The sequence below is a fragment of the Natrix helvetica genome (genome assembly GCF_964273705.1).
Source record: "Natrix helvetica genome assembly, chromosome: Z".
Classification (NCBI taxonomy): domain Eukaryota; kingdom Metazoa; phylum Chordata; class Lepidosauria; order Squamata; family Natricidae; genus Natrix; species Natrix helvetica.
Genome location: NC_138554.1, coordinates 18,637,723 through 18,651,555, shown reverse-complemented (window position 1 = coordinate 18,651,555; position 13,833 = coordinate 18,637,723). Strand labels below are relative to the sequence as shown.

Genomic DNA, 13,833 nt, shown 5'->3' with positions numbered 1-13,833 from the left:
CATAGCCTTGACTGTATGAAAAGGCCCTAGTTGTGCTGTTTGCAATTGTTCATGAAGGCCCACTTGAGAGTCGCTTGTTTGATAGAATGTCACATAAAACAATAGTTTCCTTTTCATTCCAAGTTGCTGGAATAATTTTCTGCACTTCATGGCTTGTGATGGCAAATGTTCCAGCCTGAAATGCATCTGTTGAACTTGATAGTGATTCACTGGGAATTTATAGGTGATCATGATTTGCTATATGGAATAAGTTAATATTAAAATTTTATGCATCCAATCGCATACAATAATCTTAAGTTTTAATTTTTTTTATTTACTACTACCATTTCAGTCCTGTTAAACTCTACATGATTCTGCTTAATGGTCTAGTGGTTTTAATCTAGAGATTTTTCACTGGATCCAAGTCCTTCCTTCGAAAATCTTTGGGAGAAGCCTATAATAGGATCTGTAAGTTGGCACTTTTAGCTTTATCATATATGGTAAGTTGTCCTCCAATATTCAGTAGAATGAAGTTAATTTGCAGATGACTTTGTTCTCTTTTTATAAATAACAGGACACTCCCCCGCTCCCCAAAGTGGTTCTGTGGTTTAAAAGGAACTGGGAGATTTAGGAAACCCATATTTATTTAGGTTCAGATATAGTTAGAAACATATATTGCACCAAGTCATGGTTTGTTTTAAAGAAGGCAATAAAGTACAATTAGGTTCTCTGTCTCTGTGTCTGTCTCTCTCTGTCTCTCTGCCTCTGTCTGTCTCTCTGTCTGTCTCTGTCTCTGTCTGTCTCTGTCTCTGTCTGTCTCTCTGTCTCTGTCTGTCTCTGTCTGTCTTTCTCTCTCTCTGCCTGCCTGTCTGTCTGTCTCTCTTCTCTCTCTCTCTCTCTCTCTCTCCCTCCCTCCCTCCCTCTCTCTCTCTCCTCATGCTGCATGTAGCAATCTTGTTTTCTCCTTCTTACTTTTGTGCAATTACTGTATAGCTAGGGTGAGAAATCAGAAGGTGTCATCACCAAGGAGATAAGTCCATCTTTCTATTAAACAGCAGCAGCAAACAAAGAAACAGATAATTTTTCATGGGTGATTCTTTGTTTCCTCTGATGTCTTGCAGACGAGTCAACATGTGATGTGAATTATGTCCAATCGTTCTTTGCTGGTGACCGAGTTCATCTTTGCTGGGTTTTCTGAAAGGCCACAATTGCGTGTGCTCCTCTTCATCCTGGTTTTCTCCATGTATGTCATGTCCCTTGTTGGAAATACTATCATCACCACCGTGATCAGGCTCAATCCAGTCCTTCATACACCCATGTACTTTTTCTTGACTAACCTTTCCCTCCTAGAAATATGCTACACCACCTCCATCGTTCCTAAGATGCTAGCAAGCTTGATGTCAGAGCATGGCAAGAAGATCCCTCTCTGGGGTTGTGCAACCCAGATGTATTTCTTCACCTTATTTGGAATCACAGAATGCTGCCTCCTTGCTGCCATGGCCTACGACCGCTACGTGGCTATCAGCAACCCCTTGCGTTATAGCGTCGTCATGAGCCCAGCGATCTGCATCCAGCTGTCAGTGGCCTCCTGGTCCGTAGGATTGATAGTGGGGCTGGGTCAGACCAACTATGTCTTCAGCTTGACCTTCTGTGGCCCCAATAGGATCAAACACTTCTTCTGTGACATCCCCCCACTCTTGATGCTAGCTTGTGGCGACACCTCCAGAAACGTAATTGCTGTATATATGGTGGCTGTCCTTTTTATTACCACGCCTTTCCTACTGATCCTGACCTCTTATATCTACATTGTTATCTCTGTTTTGAAGATCCCATCAGCTGAGGGCCGTCGGAAAGCTTTCTCCACCTGTTCCTCTCATCTCATTGTGGTCTCGCTCTTTTATGGGTCAGGCATCATCACGTACCTTCGGCCCAAATCCAGCTATTCAGCGGAGAGTGACAAATTGCTGGCCCTGTTCTATACAGTGGTGACATCTATGTTGAACCCCATAATCTACAGTTTGAGGAACAAAGAGGTTAAAGTGGCTTTGAGAAGAATGATGGGTAATAAACTATGTTCTGGAGAAGATCCAAACTGATTGTTATTGGAATGGTTACTTATCCTGTGAGGTCCACATAATCCTAGTGTGAATATTTTTTTTTCTTGACCAAAACAACCGTGTTTCCCCCAAAATAAGACAGGATCTTCTTTTCTTTTGACCCCCAAAATAAACACTTGACTTTATTTTCAGGGAGGTCTTATTTTTGAGATGCAGGAGGCGGTGAGTGTGATCACCTCATGGCTTCTGCTGTATTGCAATATTTTCGGGGAGGGCTTATTATCCAGGGAGGTCTTATTTTCAGGGAAACAGGGTAGTTATCACCTACACTGTTATATTTTTGTATCTCTGCTGAGACAAATATGTAAATATTGGTTGGTTGTTACTCCTTGACCAGAAAAATAATCTGAATAATTGCAATCTAGAAACTCTGGAGTAGGGTATCCTCAGTAGGTGGCCCTGTCAAGTTAGGTCTCAGAGGATCAGTTTGGTTAGCTTTTGGATGGAGAAGCATTGGAATTTCCAAGACTACAGACTGAAGTGGAAAACTGAGAAATAAAATCTTGAAAGAAAGCAAGGATAAACCACTTCTATTTCACAGCCAAGAAAACACCATTTATTTTAATGCTAGTTTTAATCTAGATTGAATTAATGTGACTTCAAAAAGTGCTTTTTCAAGAGGCAACTGGACTTTCTGGTTTTTCTTTGAATATGTTTCGCTTCTCATCCAAGAAGCTTCTTCAGCTCTGGCTGGATGGTGGAGAATGGAGAGATTTATACTCCTTGTAGACAGATGGTCATTTGCTTTCTTTTAGCGAGTCGTTGAGGCCACTTGGAAGTTTATCTGTGTCCTCAGGGTCACCTGAGGGGTGCAAATGGGTGTGGAGCCTTTTTGAAAGGTGACCCTGATGGCACAGCAAAACCTCCAGGTGACCTTAAAGACTCACTAAAATACTGCAAATGACCAGCTGTCTGCAGGGAGTATAAATCCTTCCATTCCGCACCATCCAGTCAGAGCTGAACAAGCTTCTTGGATGAGAAGCGAAACATCTTCAAAGAAAAATTAGTTGCACCTTGAACAACAACAACAACAAAAAAGCACCTTTGGGACAACCATGACCTAGATGACTGAGAATCTCCATAGACATCCTCAAGTAAAATTTTGCAGGCCAAATCAAACAGTTCCTGACTGCAAAGCATTTTTTTCTTGCAAAAGAAAAATATGCTAACTCAGCTATAGGATATCTGTTTAAGCTGCTAAATTACACCCCACCCCTCACAAATGCAATTTCCTAAAGAAATTCAACTCTCAACTCAGCCATGGTTCAAAATCGAAGAAATGGTGATTGGCTGGGAAAAGATGGTAGGAGGCGCAGAGTACATATTAGGGAACAAGGATAGTCTAAAGATACAGTAGCCCATTTCAGGTAGTCCCTTAGAGCTGTAGTGGATCCTGTCCATTAAAGTCGTAAGTCATAATTATGATCGTTACACAGGTCAGTCACATGACGGACCCAATTTTATAATCCTTTTATGGTGGTTGCAAAGCAAACACGTTATTAAGCAAACCAATTATTTAGTGGTAGTGCTGCTTTTTTGGCAAAACTCATAAAACACGGCCACATGACCATGGGACATAGCAAATAATAATAAATTCACCTATGTTACCAAACACTTGTATGCAGTCACCTGACCATGGAGGGGTGTATCTGACTGATGGAACTTTGGATCTGGGTGATGATTCCCTTTGTTCAGGTTGATTATAACTTCGATCAGCCATTAAGTTACTAGTTGTAAATTGAGGGATATCTGCATAAACAACGTTCATGAAATATGCCTTTATGTTCTTTCAACCTCTCCTCCCTCTTGTCTTTGTAATCCTATCCCATACTTTCATAACTCCCTCATCGACCTCACTAGATTGATTCATGATGTGCAGAAATCCCATCAGATACCTTGCTGTTGTATACATCGTGTCAACTCATAAAGTTGTATTTATCATGTCAACTCATAAAGAAGGACTAGGGTAGACATGATAGCATTATTCCAATATCTCAGGGGTTGCCACAAAGAAGAGGGAGTCAAACTATTCTCCAAGGCACCTGAGGGTAGAACAAGAAGCAATGGGTGGAAACTAATCAAGGAGAGAAGCAACTTAGAACTAAGGAGAATTTTCCTGACAGTTAGAACAATTAATCAGTGAAACAAATTTCCTCCAGAAGTTGTGAATGCCCCAGCACTGGAAGTCTTTAAGGAGATGTTGGATAGCCATTTGTCTGAAACATATAGGGTTTCCTGCCTAGGCAGGGGGTTGGATTAGAAGACCTCCAAGGTCCCTTCCAACTCTGCTATTGTATTTGTATATAAGTTGCCAGAGTGAGGGAAGGGGAGGGAACACATTCCACACATACCTTCGGCTACAGTCGGATCTCAGATTACTACAACAGGCTTGTGAAGGGTGCACCTTGGAGAATGTGATTTATGACACAGACTGAGGGGTGGGAAGGAACAGGGGTAAAGTTCAGCCATAATTCAAATGAGGTTTAGATCTGATTGCAATGTGATATTGCCAAAATGGCGTTCCTAATAAATGTCTGGTTTTCTTTTGAAACTTGGCTCGAGGCTCATAAATCAATTAGAGCATCTTTCGGAAACCTGACACATCACTCTCTTTTCCAAAAGTCCAGAAAGAGGGATTGCATCCCATACTCTCTTTGTCTTTGACCCCAATAAACCAATTTGTGGTTCTGTATCATTGTGTCCTTGTCTCTGATTTAAAAGCTGTGCCTGGGAAAACTCTTCTACAATCCTTCAGTTTTATAGATACTGTCTCAATACCCATCACTTCGCATTTCCTAAAAAAACCCTCATTATTAGTCTTCTATTTTTTTCTTTAATGAGATCATCCATTGCAAAGCTCAAGATTTATGGCTTACTCCCTGTTATTTTGCATGGAAATAAAAAAACCTGGGTAACAATTCAGTGTAATCCAAATTACAAATGGCCAGCTGGAGAAATGGTCTAAAACAGTAGATGTTCCTGATATAAATACACCACATTTTGGTAATTAACACACAGTTAATGCAACCACATCCTATGTATTAAATAATCTCTCTTTTCTGTCACATTAAAATATTACAATTCAGGGTCAGCCTTTGGGTGGGCTTTGTAGTCTCCAATCAAAGTTTGAGGGCATGAATAAAAGAAAGAAAGAATGAACGAATCTTCAGTCAAGTGATTAATTGCAATCTTCCCCATGAGAATCAACTATTAAAAGGGTATGTCTCTATGTATATATGGTAAGCCATGATCACGACACCCACTCCATGGAGTGTGTAGAGGGGTGTGCATAAGTACACTAACATGCCTATGTTAGTCCTTGACAGGGTATTTTTAGTCTCTTATTCTCATTTTTATTTGACAAATTGAAATAAATAAATAAATAAATAGGGTCATCACATCAATGATATTATAATGCGTGTCCCCTTCCCATAATGCTATTCGGCCATGGTTTTTAATGGAGCTTTCCCCTGAAAATTGGTGGAAAATTGCAATGATTTCTTAGTATTTTCCTGCCAAAATGTGACAGTATGATCTCCAAGGGATGCAACTGAAGATCTTGGTTGCAAGCTCAATCCCTCCAAGACTGAGTGGCTGTGGTTTCCGTCATCCCAATCTGTACATCTTGTCCCATCTTTGATGATAGGGAGAGAAATTTTAGCCCCCTCAGAGAAGGCTCGCAATCTGGGAGTCCTCCTGGATACGCGGCTTAGTTTAGAAGAACACCTGAGGGCCGTGACCAGGGGGTCCTTTTACCAGGTTCGCCTGGTACGTCAGTTGCGCCCCTTCCTGGATCAGGATGCTCTGTGCACAGTCACTCATGCCCTCGTCCTTTCTCACCTGGACTACTGCAATGCTCTCTACATTGGGGCTGCCCTTGAAGAGCACCCGGAGGTTTCAGCTGGTCCAGAATGTGGCCGTGCGGGTTGTCATGGGGGTACCTAGGTGCTCCCATGTTACACCCCTTTTAGGCGGCCTGCACTGGTTGCCGGTTGTTTTCCGGGTGCGATTCAAGGTATTATGACCTTTAAAGCGCTCCATGGCTTAGGCCCAGGGTACCTGCGAGACCACCTACTGCCACCAGTAGCCTCCCACCGTCCAGTACGATCCCACAGAGTTGGCCTCCTCAGGGTGCCGTCGGCCAGACAGTGTCGGCTGGTGACCCCCAGGGGGAGAGCCTTCTCTGTGGGAGCGCCTTCCCTCTGGAATGAGCTGCCCCTGGAGCTTCGCATAATCCCTGACCTCCGGTCCTTCCGACGCGCCCTTAAAGTTGGCTTTTCCAGCAAGCCGGCCTGGCCTGTTCATTTTAACTTATTTTAAATGTATTGTCTTTTAAATTCAGTTGTTTTTTTGGATATGTATATAATTTTTTAAACTTTGGGGTGTGTGTTTTTTAATGTTGTACGCCACCCTGAGTCCTTTTGGAGAAGGGCGGCATATAAATCCAAATAAACAGAAACAGAAACAGCCTAGTCCGCATTAAACGAACAGTCCCATCCTCACAATGGGGGTAATAATTAAATAGAGATGGAATTATAAAGCGTAAGGAAAACTCACTTTTCTCTAACTGAACCCAGGAGAAAAATCTATCAACCTTCAGCCATTTGGCTCAGGAGATACCTTTTCTCACCTAGCTGTACTTCTTGAGGCTCCATTGAGGAAATACTGCATTGTCAGAGGAAATGAATTTCTTGCTGTTAAATTCATTAATCTTAATAATGCCTGCTGGGATTTGTTTACCAAGTTAAACAAAACTTGCATCACTTATTTTTCTTTTGTTCTCCTCCTTGAGCTGTTGAATTTCATCAGCTGTAAAACATTTATATGTCAACACATTGGTTGAGCGGACACATTGCACTAAACCCTGATCTGTTGAATTGTGATTGGTTAATGCAACATAATTATTCACATTAAGTTGTGAACCGTGTTTGCAAATTATTACAGATGGAGTCATACACTAAGCCAGTGCTTCTCAATTTCAACAACTTGAGGAAAAGTGGATTTCAATTCCCAGAATCCTACAGTTAGCCTTACCAAGGTTGACAAACTCTGCACTAAGCCAATCCAAAACCAAATAACTTACATTGTGTCTTAATACAGATTTTCCAATCTTTGGGGCTAACAGGAATGTATAGAAACTGGTGGATGCTATGTCAGGTGCAAGAAGTTAGGGTAATGTGCAAAAGTACTATAAGTTTATTTCATGCTATTTATATACAATAATTTGAATTCAAGGCCAACTGGTTCCAAATTAAAGTCAATGGATTTCAAAAGGGGGCTGGACTAAGGTCTCTTTTGATGGAGTAGAGCAAGGGTCCCCAACCCCAGGCTGTGGCCAATCACTGGACTATGTCCTATTTGCAACTGAGTTGTGCAAGCGCTGGCCCGGTTCCCCTCTCCCTCCCAACTGGGCTGCACAGCTGCAAATCTTGGGAACTACTATTGTAGAGACTCTAAACTAATGATGCATTTGACCTCACCCTCGGGCTCTGCCTAGTCATGTCCTACATCCTGTTACAAAACGCTCAAGATTTATGTCAGGCTCCAGAAACTAAGAAAGACACATTCTAAGCAGATTTCTTTATTGTTCTTCACCTATAGAGAGTATCTTGTCAAACTAAAGCAGACTACTTGCACCATAAAAGATACGCTCTGGGAACTATTGGGAAGGAGTTGTCTCAGCTCTCTTTCTCCCACACAAATTCTCTAAACTTGTGTTGTCTCTTGCTTTTCTGGAATGCACTCCCTTCCTCTTGGGAATCCAGACAACATTCCATCACACTACCATAGCTGAGCTGCAGTCATCCAGATGACTTCACGATAACAACAGGTTTGTCATTGAGAGGCCTTCTTGAATTTTGCATTCTAGATCTAATAACTCTTCTTTAGCAATTCTGTTAACCCCAAATCTAGACTCAGCCATATCAGGAGGAAGAGCAAAGGAAACCAAATTGCAAAAATGAAGCAAAGTGAAGAAGAGCAAGCTATAAACTGGGTTAAGACCAGAGGTGGGTTTCTATTGGTTCAGCCCAGTTCGGCCAAGTAGGTAGTAACTTGGCCTGCCATGCCCCCAAACTGGCTCTATTAGTGGCACCATGGGCACCGACATCATGTTTTTTGCTTCTGTGCATGCGCAGAAGTATTTTTTTTTACTTCTGTGCATGCATGCATAATGCGCTTCAAGGGCGCGCACCCAAAATGCGTGCATGCCTGGAGTGAACTGGCAGTAGCAGAAGTTGGAACCCACCTCTGGTTTAGACTAATGGTGGGATTCAAATATTTTTACTACTGGTTCTGTGGGCATGGCTTGGTGGGCGTGGCAGGGGGAAGATACTGAAAAATCTCCATTCCCTCCCGATCAGCTGGGACTCGGGAGGCAGAGAATAAATGGGGGTGGGGGGCAGTCAGAGGTGGTATTTACTGGTTCTCTGAACTACTCAAAATTTCCGCTACCGGTTCTCCAGAACTGGTCAGAACCTGCTGAATATCACCTCTCCTGTTTAGGCACAAACCAGCTGGGTGACCTTGGCCAATCACTCTCTCTCAGCCCTATTTGATCTGGCATTTTCAGTTGAATTTAAAATTTCTGTTGTTAAGCGAAACATTTGTTAAGTGAGTTTTGCCCCATTTTGCGACCCCTCCACATTTGTTAAGTGAGTCACTGCAATTATAATACAGTTGCTAAGTGAATTGGGCTTCCCCTATTGCCTTTTCTTGTCAGATGTTTGCAGAAGGTGATCACATGACCCTGGGACATGGCAACCGTCATAAATATGAACCAGTTATCAAGCGTCCAAATTTTGATCGCGGGGAACCTCCAAGAGTTGTAAGTGTGAAAAACAGTTCTAAGTCAATTTTTCAGTGCTGTTGTAACTTTGAACAGTCACTAAATGAACTTTTGTAAGTCAAGGACTATCTGTATAGCTTGATCTTTCTCCTACTCATACATCCAATCTAGAAGCTTGCCTATATATATATTTAATCTGGAGAATTTTCAGGAGGAAATATATATATATATAAAATGATCTCCTGGCAATTGCTCATTGTTGTCAGTTGCGAAGCTGTGTCTGACACATTGTGATCCTATGGGCAATGTTTCTCCAGGCCTTCCTCTACCATCCTCTGGAGTCTGTTTAGGTTCACACCAACTGCTTCAGTGACCTCGCTCTCTGTCGTCCCCTTCTTCTTCTTTTGCCCTCCATCTTTCCCAGCATTAGGCTCTTCTCCAGTCAGTCCTTCCTTCTCGTTAGGTGGCCAAAGTATTTGAGTTTCCTCTTCAGGATCTGGCCTTCTAAAGAGCAGTCAGGGTTGATCTCCTCTAGGACTGACCGGTTTGATCACCTTGCAGTCCAAGGGACTCGGCAGGAGTCTTCTCCAGCACCAGAGTTCAAAGGCCTCCATTCTTTGGCTCTCAGCCTTTGTTATGGTCCAACCTTCACAGCCGTCCATTGCAACTGGGAAAACCAAAGTCTTGACTATATACACTTTTGTTTGGCAGGGTGATGTCTCTGCTTTTTTGTAGGCTGTCTAGATTTGCCATAGCTTTCTTCCCCAGGCTTTTCTCAGAAGGGAATTGCTCAGAAGGCGGTAAATCCCTTGTGTTCCTGATGCAGTGATTTAAGGGGAGAGGGAGCGGTTAATAAATCCAAAAAAAGTAAAGTAAAAGTAAAGTAAAAAGGTGGCAAAATATTCCCCATCACCTCAATTCAGGCAAAGGAATATGAGTCAGTTGGAAGTAAGTATTGGAGATTAGCTTTAAGGAATTGTGGAAGGCAAACATATCATGTGTTGGAATGGTTAGGTTTACAAATTTGGGCACTGCCACAACAGCAAGACTCATAATTAATGTGATTGGTGGAGATGTTCTCATCTTCTAAAAAAAAGATGAGGAGACTCTAGAAAGAGTGCAGAGAAGAGCAACAAAGATGATTGGGGACTGAAGGCTAAAACATGTGAAGAATGGTTTCAGGAACCATTCTAGTTAGTCTGATAAAAAGAACGACCAGGTGAGACATGATAGCAGTGTTCCGATATCTCAGGGGCTGCCACAAAGAAGAGGGAGTCAAGCTATTCTCCAAAGCACCTGAGGGTAGAACAAGAAGCAATGAGTGGAAACGAATCAAAGAGAGAAGCAGAATTAGAATTACCGGTAAGGAGAAATTTCCCAACAGAACAATTAGTCCATGGAACAACTTGCCTGCAGAAGTCCAACACTGGAAAATTTTAAGAAGTTGTTGGATGACCATTTGTCTGAAGTGGTGTAGGGTTTCCTGCCCAAGCAGGAGGTTGGACTAGAAGACCTCCAAGGTCCTTTCCAAATCTGTTATTCTATTCCATTCCATTCTATTCTATTCTCCAACCTACAAGAAGATGAAAAGAGACGTAAATATTTGACCTTCTGTCTCTACAGTATGTTTTTGTCAAAACTTATTTCAGCCTTGAAATAATAATCCCGGGCGTTTAACAATATTTGTAGAGCTGTTGTGCGTAACAACAGGGTAAAAATGAATGAATGTAGCTTCAGAGATATTTGAGCCTGATGTTCACTGCTGTGACATTGATTCCTTTATGACCGATGGAGCTCAAAATTGCTTTTTTTCGGTAAAACCACAGGACAATTGTCAACACTGGTCTGAATCAGAGAGTAGTTTGATCTAAGCGTCTTTCAGAGGTAGCTTTGGAAGTCAATGAACTATAAAAATCTGCTCCTCGAAAGGTTGCAGATCACTCCGCAAAGACACTTTGAGTGAATACCAAGAAAAGATAATTTGGTATGGAAATATAAAAGGAGTAGCTGAACTTAACAAAAATACTCTCATGTTGATTAGAAGCATGAAATTAAACTGATTGGCAGGGGATTCAGCCAGACAATGGAAGAGTGAATGTGAGAAGAATAGCTTTTACCACAAGAAAGTTCTTGCTATTGGCTACAATTGTTAGAAAATTTCTCCATTGTATAATACTTCCAACTCATTTTCTTTCAACCCCTATAATCTCTGGCTGAGATGCGCAAAGGCTGCTGGTTATAGGGACCAGAGATATAGAAATGGGAGTGAAATTCAACATCTGGTGATAACATAAGGTGGGGAGAACTGTCAGAGAGGAATGATTTATTAACGTTTTAAAATCAAGAACATCCTTATCATCGAAGACCAAAACAACAGGAGATAGCTTTGCTTAGATATAGGACATTCTTCCTCTCTCTATATAATGTTTTCGGAGGCTTCACATTGTCGGTTTTGGCATCAGACGTTGAAACATTTTTCCGCTGCATGATGTGAATTCTTTAACGGGAAGGGAATATATTTTATTTGAATAATGTCACAATGGATTAGACAAGGGGGGGGGATTGTGTGTGTGTGTGTGTGTGTGTGTGTGTGCGTGTGCGTGCTTGCATATCTCTCTATAGTCTAGGAAACAGAGAGATACATTGATTCATTATTCCATTAGCTTTAATGGGTGGGGCTGTAACCCACAAAAGCAAAGCTTACGATAAATCTATTTGTCTTAAAATATAAGTCTTCTTGTTGTTGTTATTATTATTATTATTATTATTATTATTATTATTATTATTATTATTATTATTATTATTATTGTTGTTGTTGTTGTTATTGTTAGATTGGGTAATGGATAGGCACACACAGGCTTAACGGTAACAACAGCTCTTTATTAATACACAACAAGTGAGAACAATCCTGCGCAGGTTGAGTCTGACAGCAGCCCTTTTATAGGGAGCTGTCAGACCCTTCGACCAATAGGATTAAACCACTGTTCCCGCCGGAACAGAGGACCTTGGTGGAAACCATTGAAGTTGTATAAGTATCTATCAATTATTATTATTTGCAGAAAAAGGATAGTAGAATATCCCATCTAGAAACTATTAGCTTCACAAAGTAACCTTAAAATATAACAAGCCACCTATGGAGATTCTCAGTCATTTATTTATTTTATTTATTTTTCAGGATTTATAGACCGCCCCCTCTCCCCGAAGGTTGTCCCAAAGGTGTTTTTTTCAAGAAGCAACTGGAGTTTCTGTTTTTTTCTTTTGAAGACATTTTCTTTCTCATCCAAGAAGCTTCTTCAGTTCTGACTGGATGGTGGGAAATGGAAAGATTTATACACCTTGCCGACAACTGGTCATTTGCATTATTTTAGCATGTCGTTAAGGTTCCCTGAAAATAAGACCTCCCTGGATAATAAGCCCATTCAAGCTTTTGAGCGCATGCACTAAAATAAGCCCTCCCCTGAAAATATTGCAACACGGTAGCAGCCGTGAGGTGACCATGCTCGCCGCCTCCTGCACCTCAAAAATAATAAGACCTCCCCAAAAATAAAGCCAAGCGCTTATTTTGGAGGTCAAAAGAAAATAAGACCCTGTCTTATATTTAGGGAAACATGGTATACAGTATATCAGGGATGTCTGAGATTTTAGATAGATCGATCTATCTATCTATCTATCTATCTATCTATCTATCTATCTATCTATCTATCTATCTATCATCTATCTATCTATCTATCTATCATCTATCTATCTATCTATCTATCTATCTATCTATCTATCTATCATCTATCTATCTATCTATCTATCTATCTATCTATCTATCTATCTATCTATCATCTATTTATCTATCTATCATCTATCCATTCATCCATCCATCCATCTATCGATATAGATATTCCTCTCTCACTTTCTCTCTCATTCTCAGGGATGTCTGAGAATTTATGTATGTATGTATGTATGCATGCATGCATGCATGCATGCATGCATGTAAATACATAAATCCCAACTTTGGACAGGTATGCCTGTATAATGAGGTTGTAGCATATCGTGTTTACCGTATCATACTTTGATAATGTGACAAAATTAGTGGACCAGAGGAATGCTGTTGATATAGTTTACTTGGACTTCAGTAAGGCTTTTGATAAGGTAGACCACAACCTACTACTAGATAAAGTAGAAGAATGTGGGTTAGACAGCATCACCACCAGATGGATTCGTAACTGGCTGACCAACCGCACTCAACGTGTAAGGTTCTACATTTAGGCAACAAAAACGGAATGCACAGGTACAGTATAGGTGGTACCGTGCTCAATAGTAGTAACTGTGAGAGGGATCTTGGAGTTCTAGTGGACAACCATTTAAATATGAGCCAGCAGTGTGCAGCAGCTGCCAAAAAAGCCAACACAGTTCTAGGCTGCATCAACAGAGGGATAGAATCAAGATCACGTGAAGTGTTAATACCACTTTATAATGCCTTGGTAAGGCCACACTTGGAATACTGCATTCAGTTCTGTTCGCCACGATGTAAAAAAGATGTGGAGACTCTAGAAAGAGTGCAGAGAAGAGCAACAAAGATGATTAGGGGACTGGAGACTAAAACATATGAAGAACGGTTGCAGGAACTAGGTATGTCTAGCTTAAGAGAAAGAAGGGCTAGGGGAGACATGATAGCAGTGTTCCAATATCTCAGGGGTTGCCACAAAGAAGAGGGAGTCAAGCTATTTTCCAAGGCACCTGAGGACAGAACAAGAAGCAATGGGTGGAAACTAATCAAGGAGAGAAGCAACTTAGAACTGAGGAGAAACTTCCTGACAGTTAGAACAATTAATCAGTGGAACAGAAGTTGCCTCCAGAAGTTGTGAATGCACCAACACTGGAAGTCTTTAAGAAGATGTTGGATAGCCATTTGGATAGCCAACGGTATAGGGTTTCCTGCCTAGGCAGGGGGTTGGACTA

At 41.3% G+C, this 13,833-nt stretch overlaps 2 protein-coding genes across 2 annotated transcripts in view; both read left to right on the top strand.

Annotated features, from left to right (window-relative positions):
- The window catches only part of LOC309382136 (zinc-binding protein A33-like), a 29,015-nt gene extending 27,785 nt beyond the window's left edge, over positions 1–1,230 (top strand). Inside the window, exon 7 of the mRNA XM_081933645.1 lies at positions 1,101–1,230. The gene's annotated coding sequence lies outside the window, so the exon portion shown is untranslated. The remainder of the gene's footprint in view (positions 1–1,100) is intronic.
- On the top strand, positions 1,125–2,075 carry LOC309401341 (olfactory receptor 10AG1-like; the record flags this gene model as incomplete). Its single annotated transcript, XM_081970407.1, has 1 exon — positions 1,125–2,075. The coding sequence occupies one exon, from the start codon at positions 1,125–1,127 to the stop codon at positions 2,073–2,075; it is 951 nt and encodes a 316-aa protein (XP_081826533.1).
- Between the last annotated feature and the right edge of the window lie 11,758 nt (positions 2,076–13,833).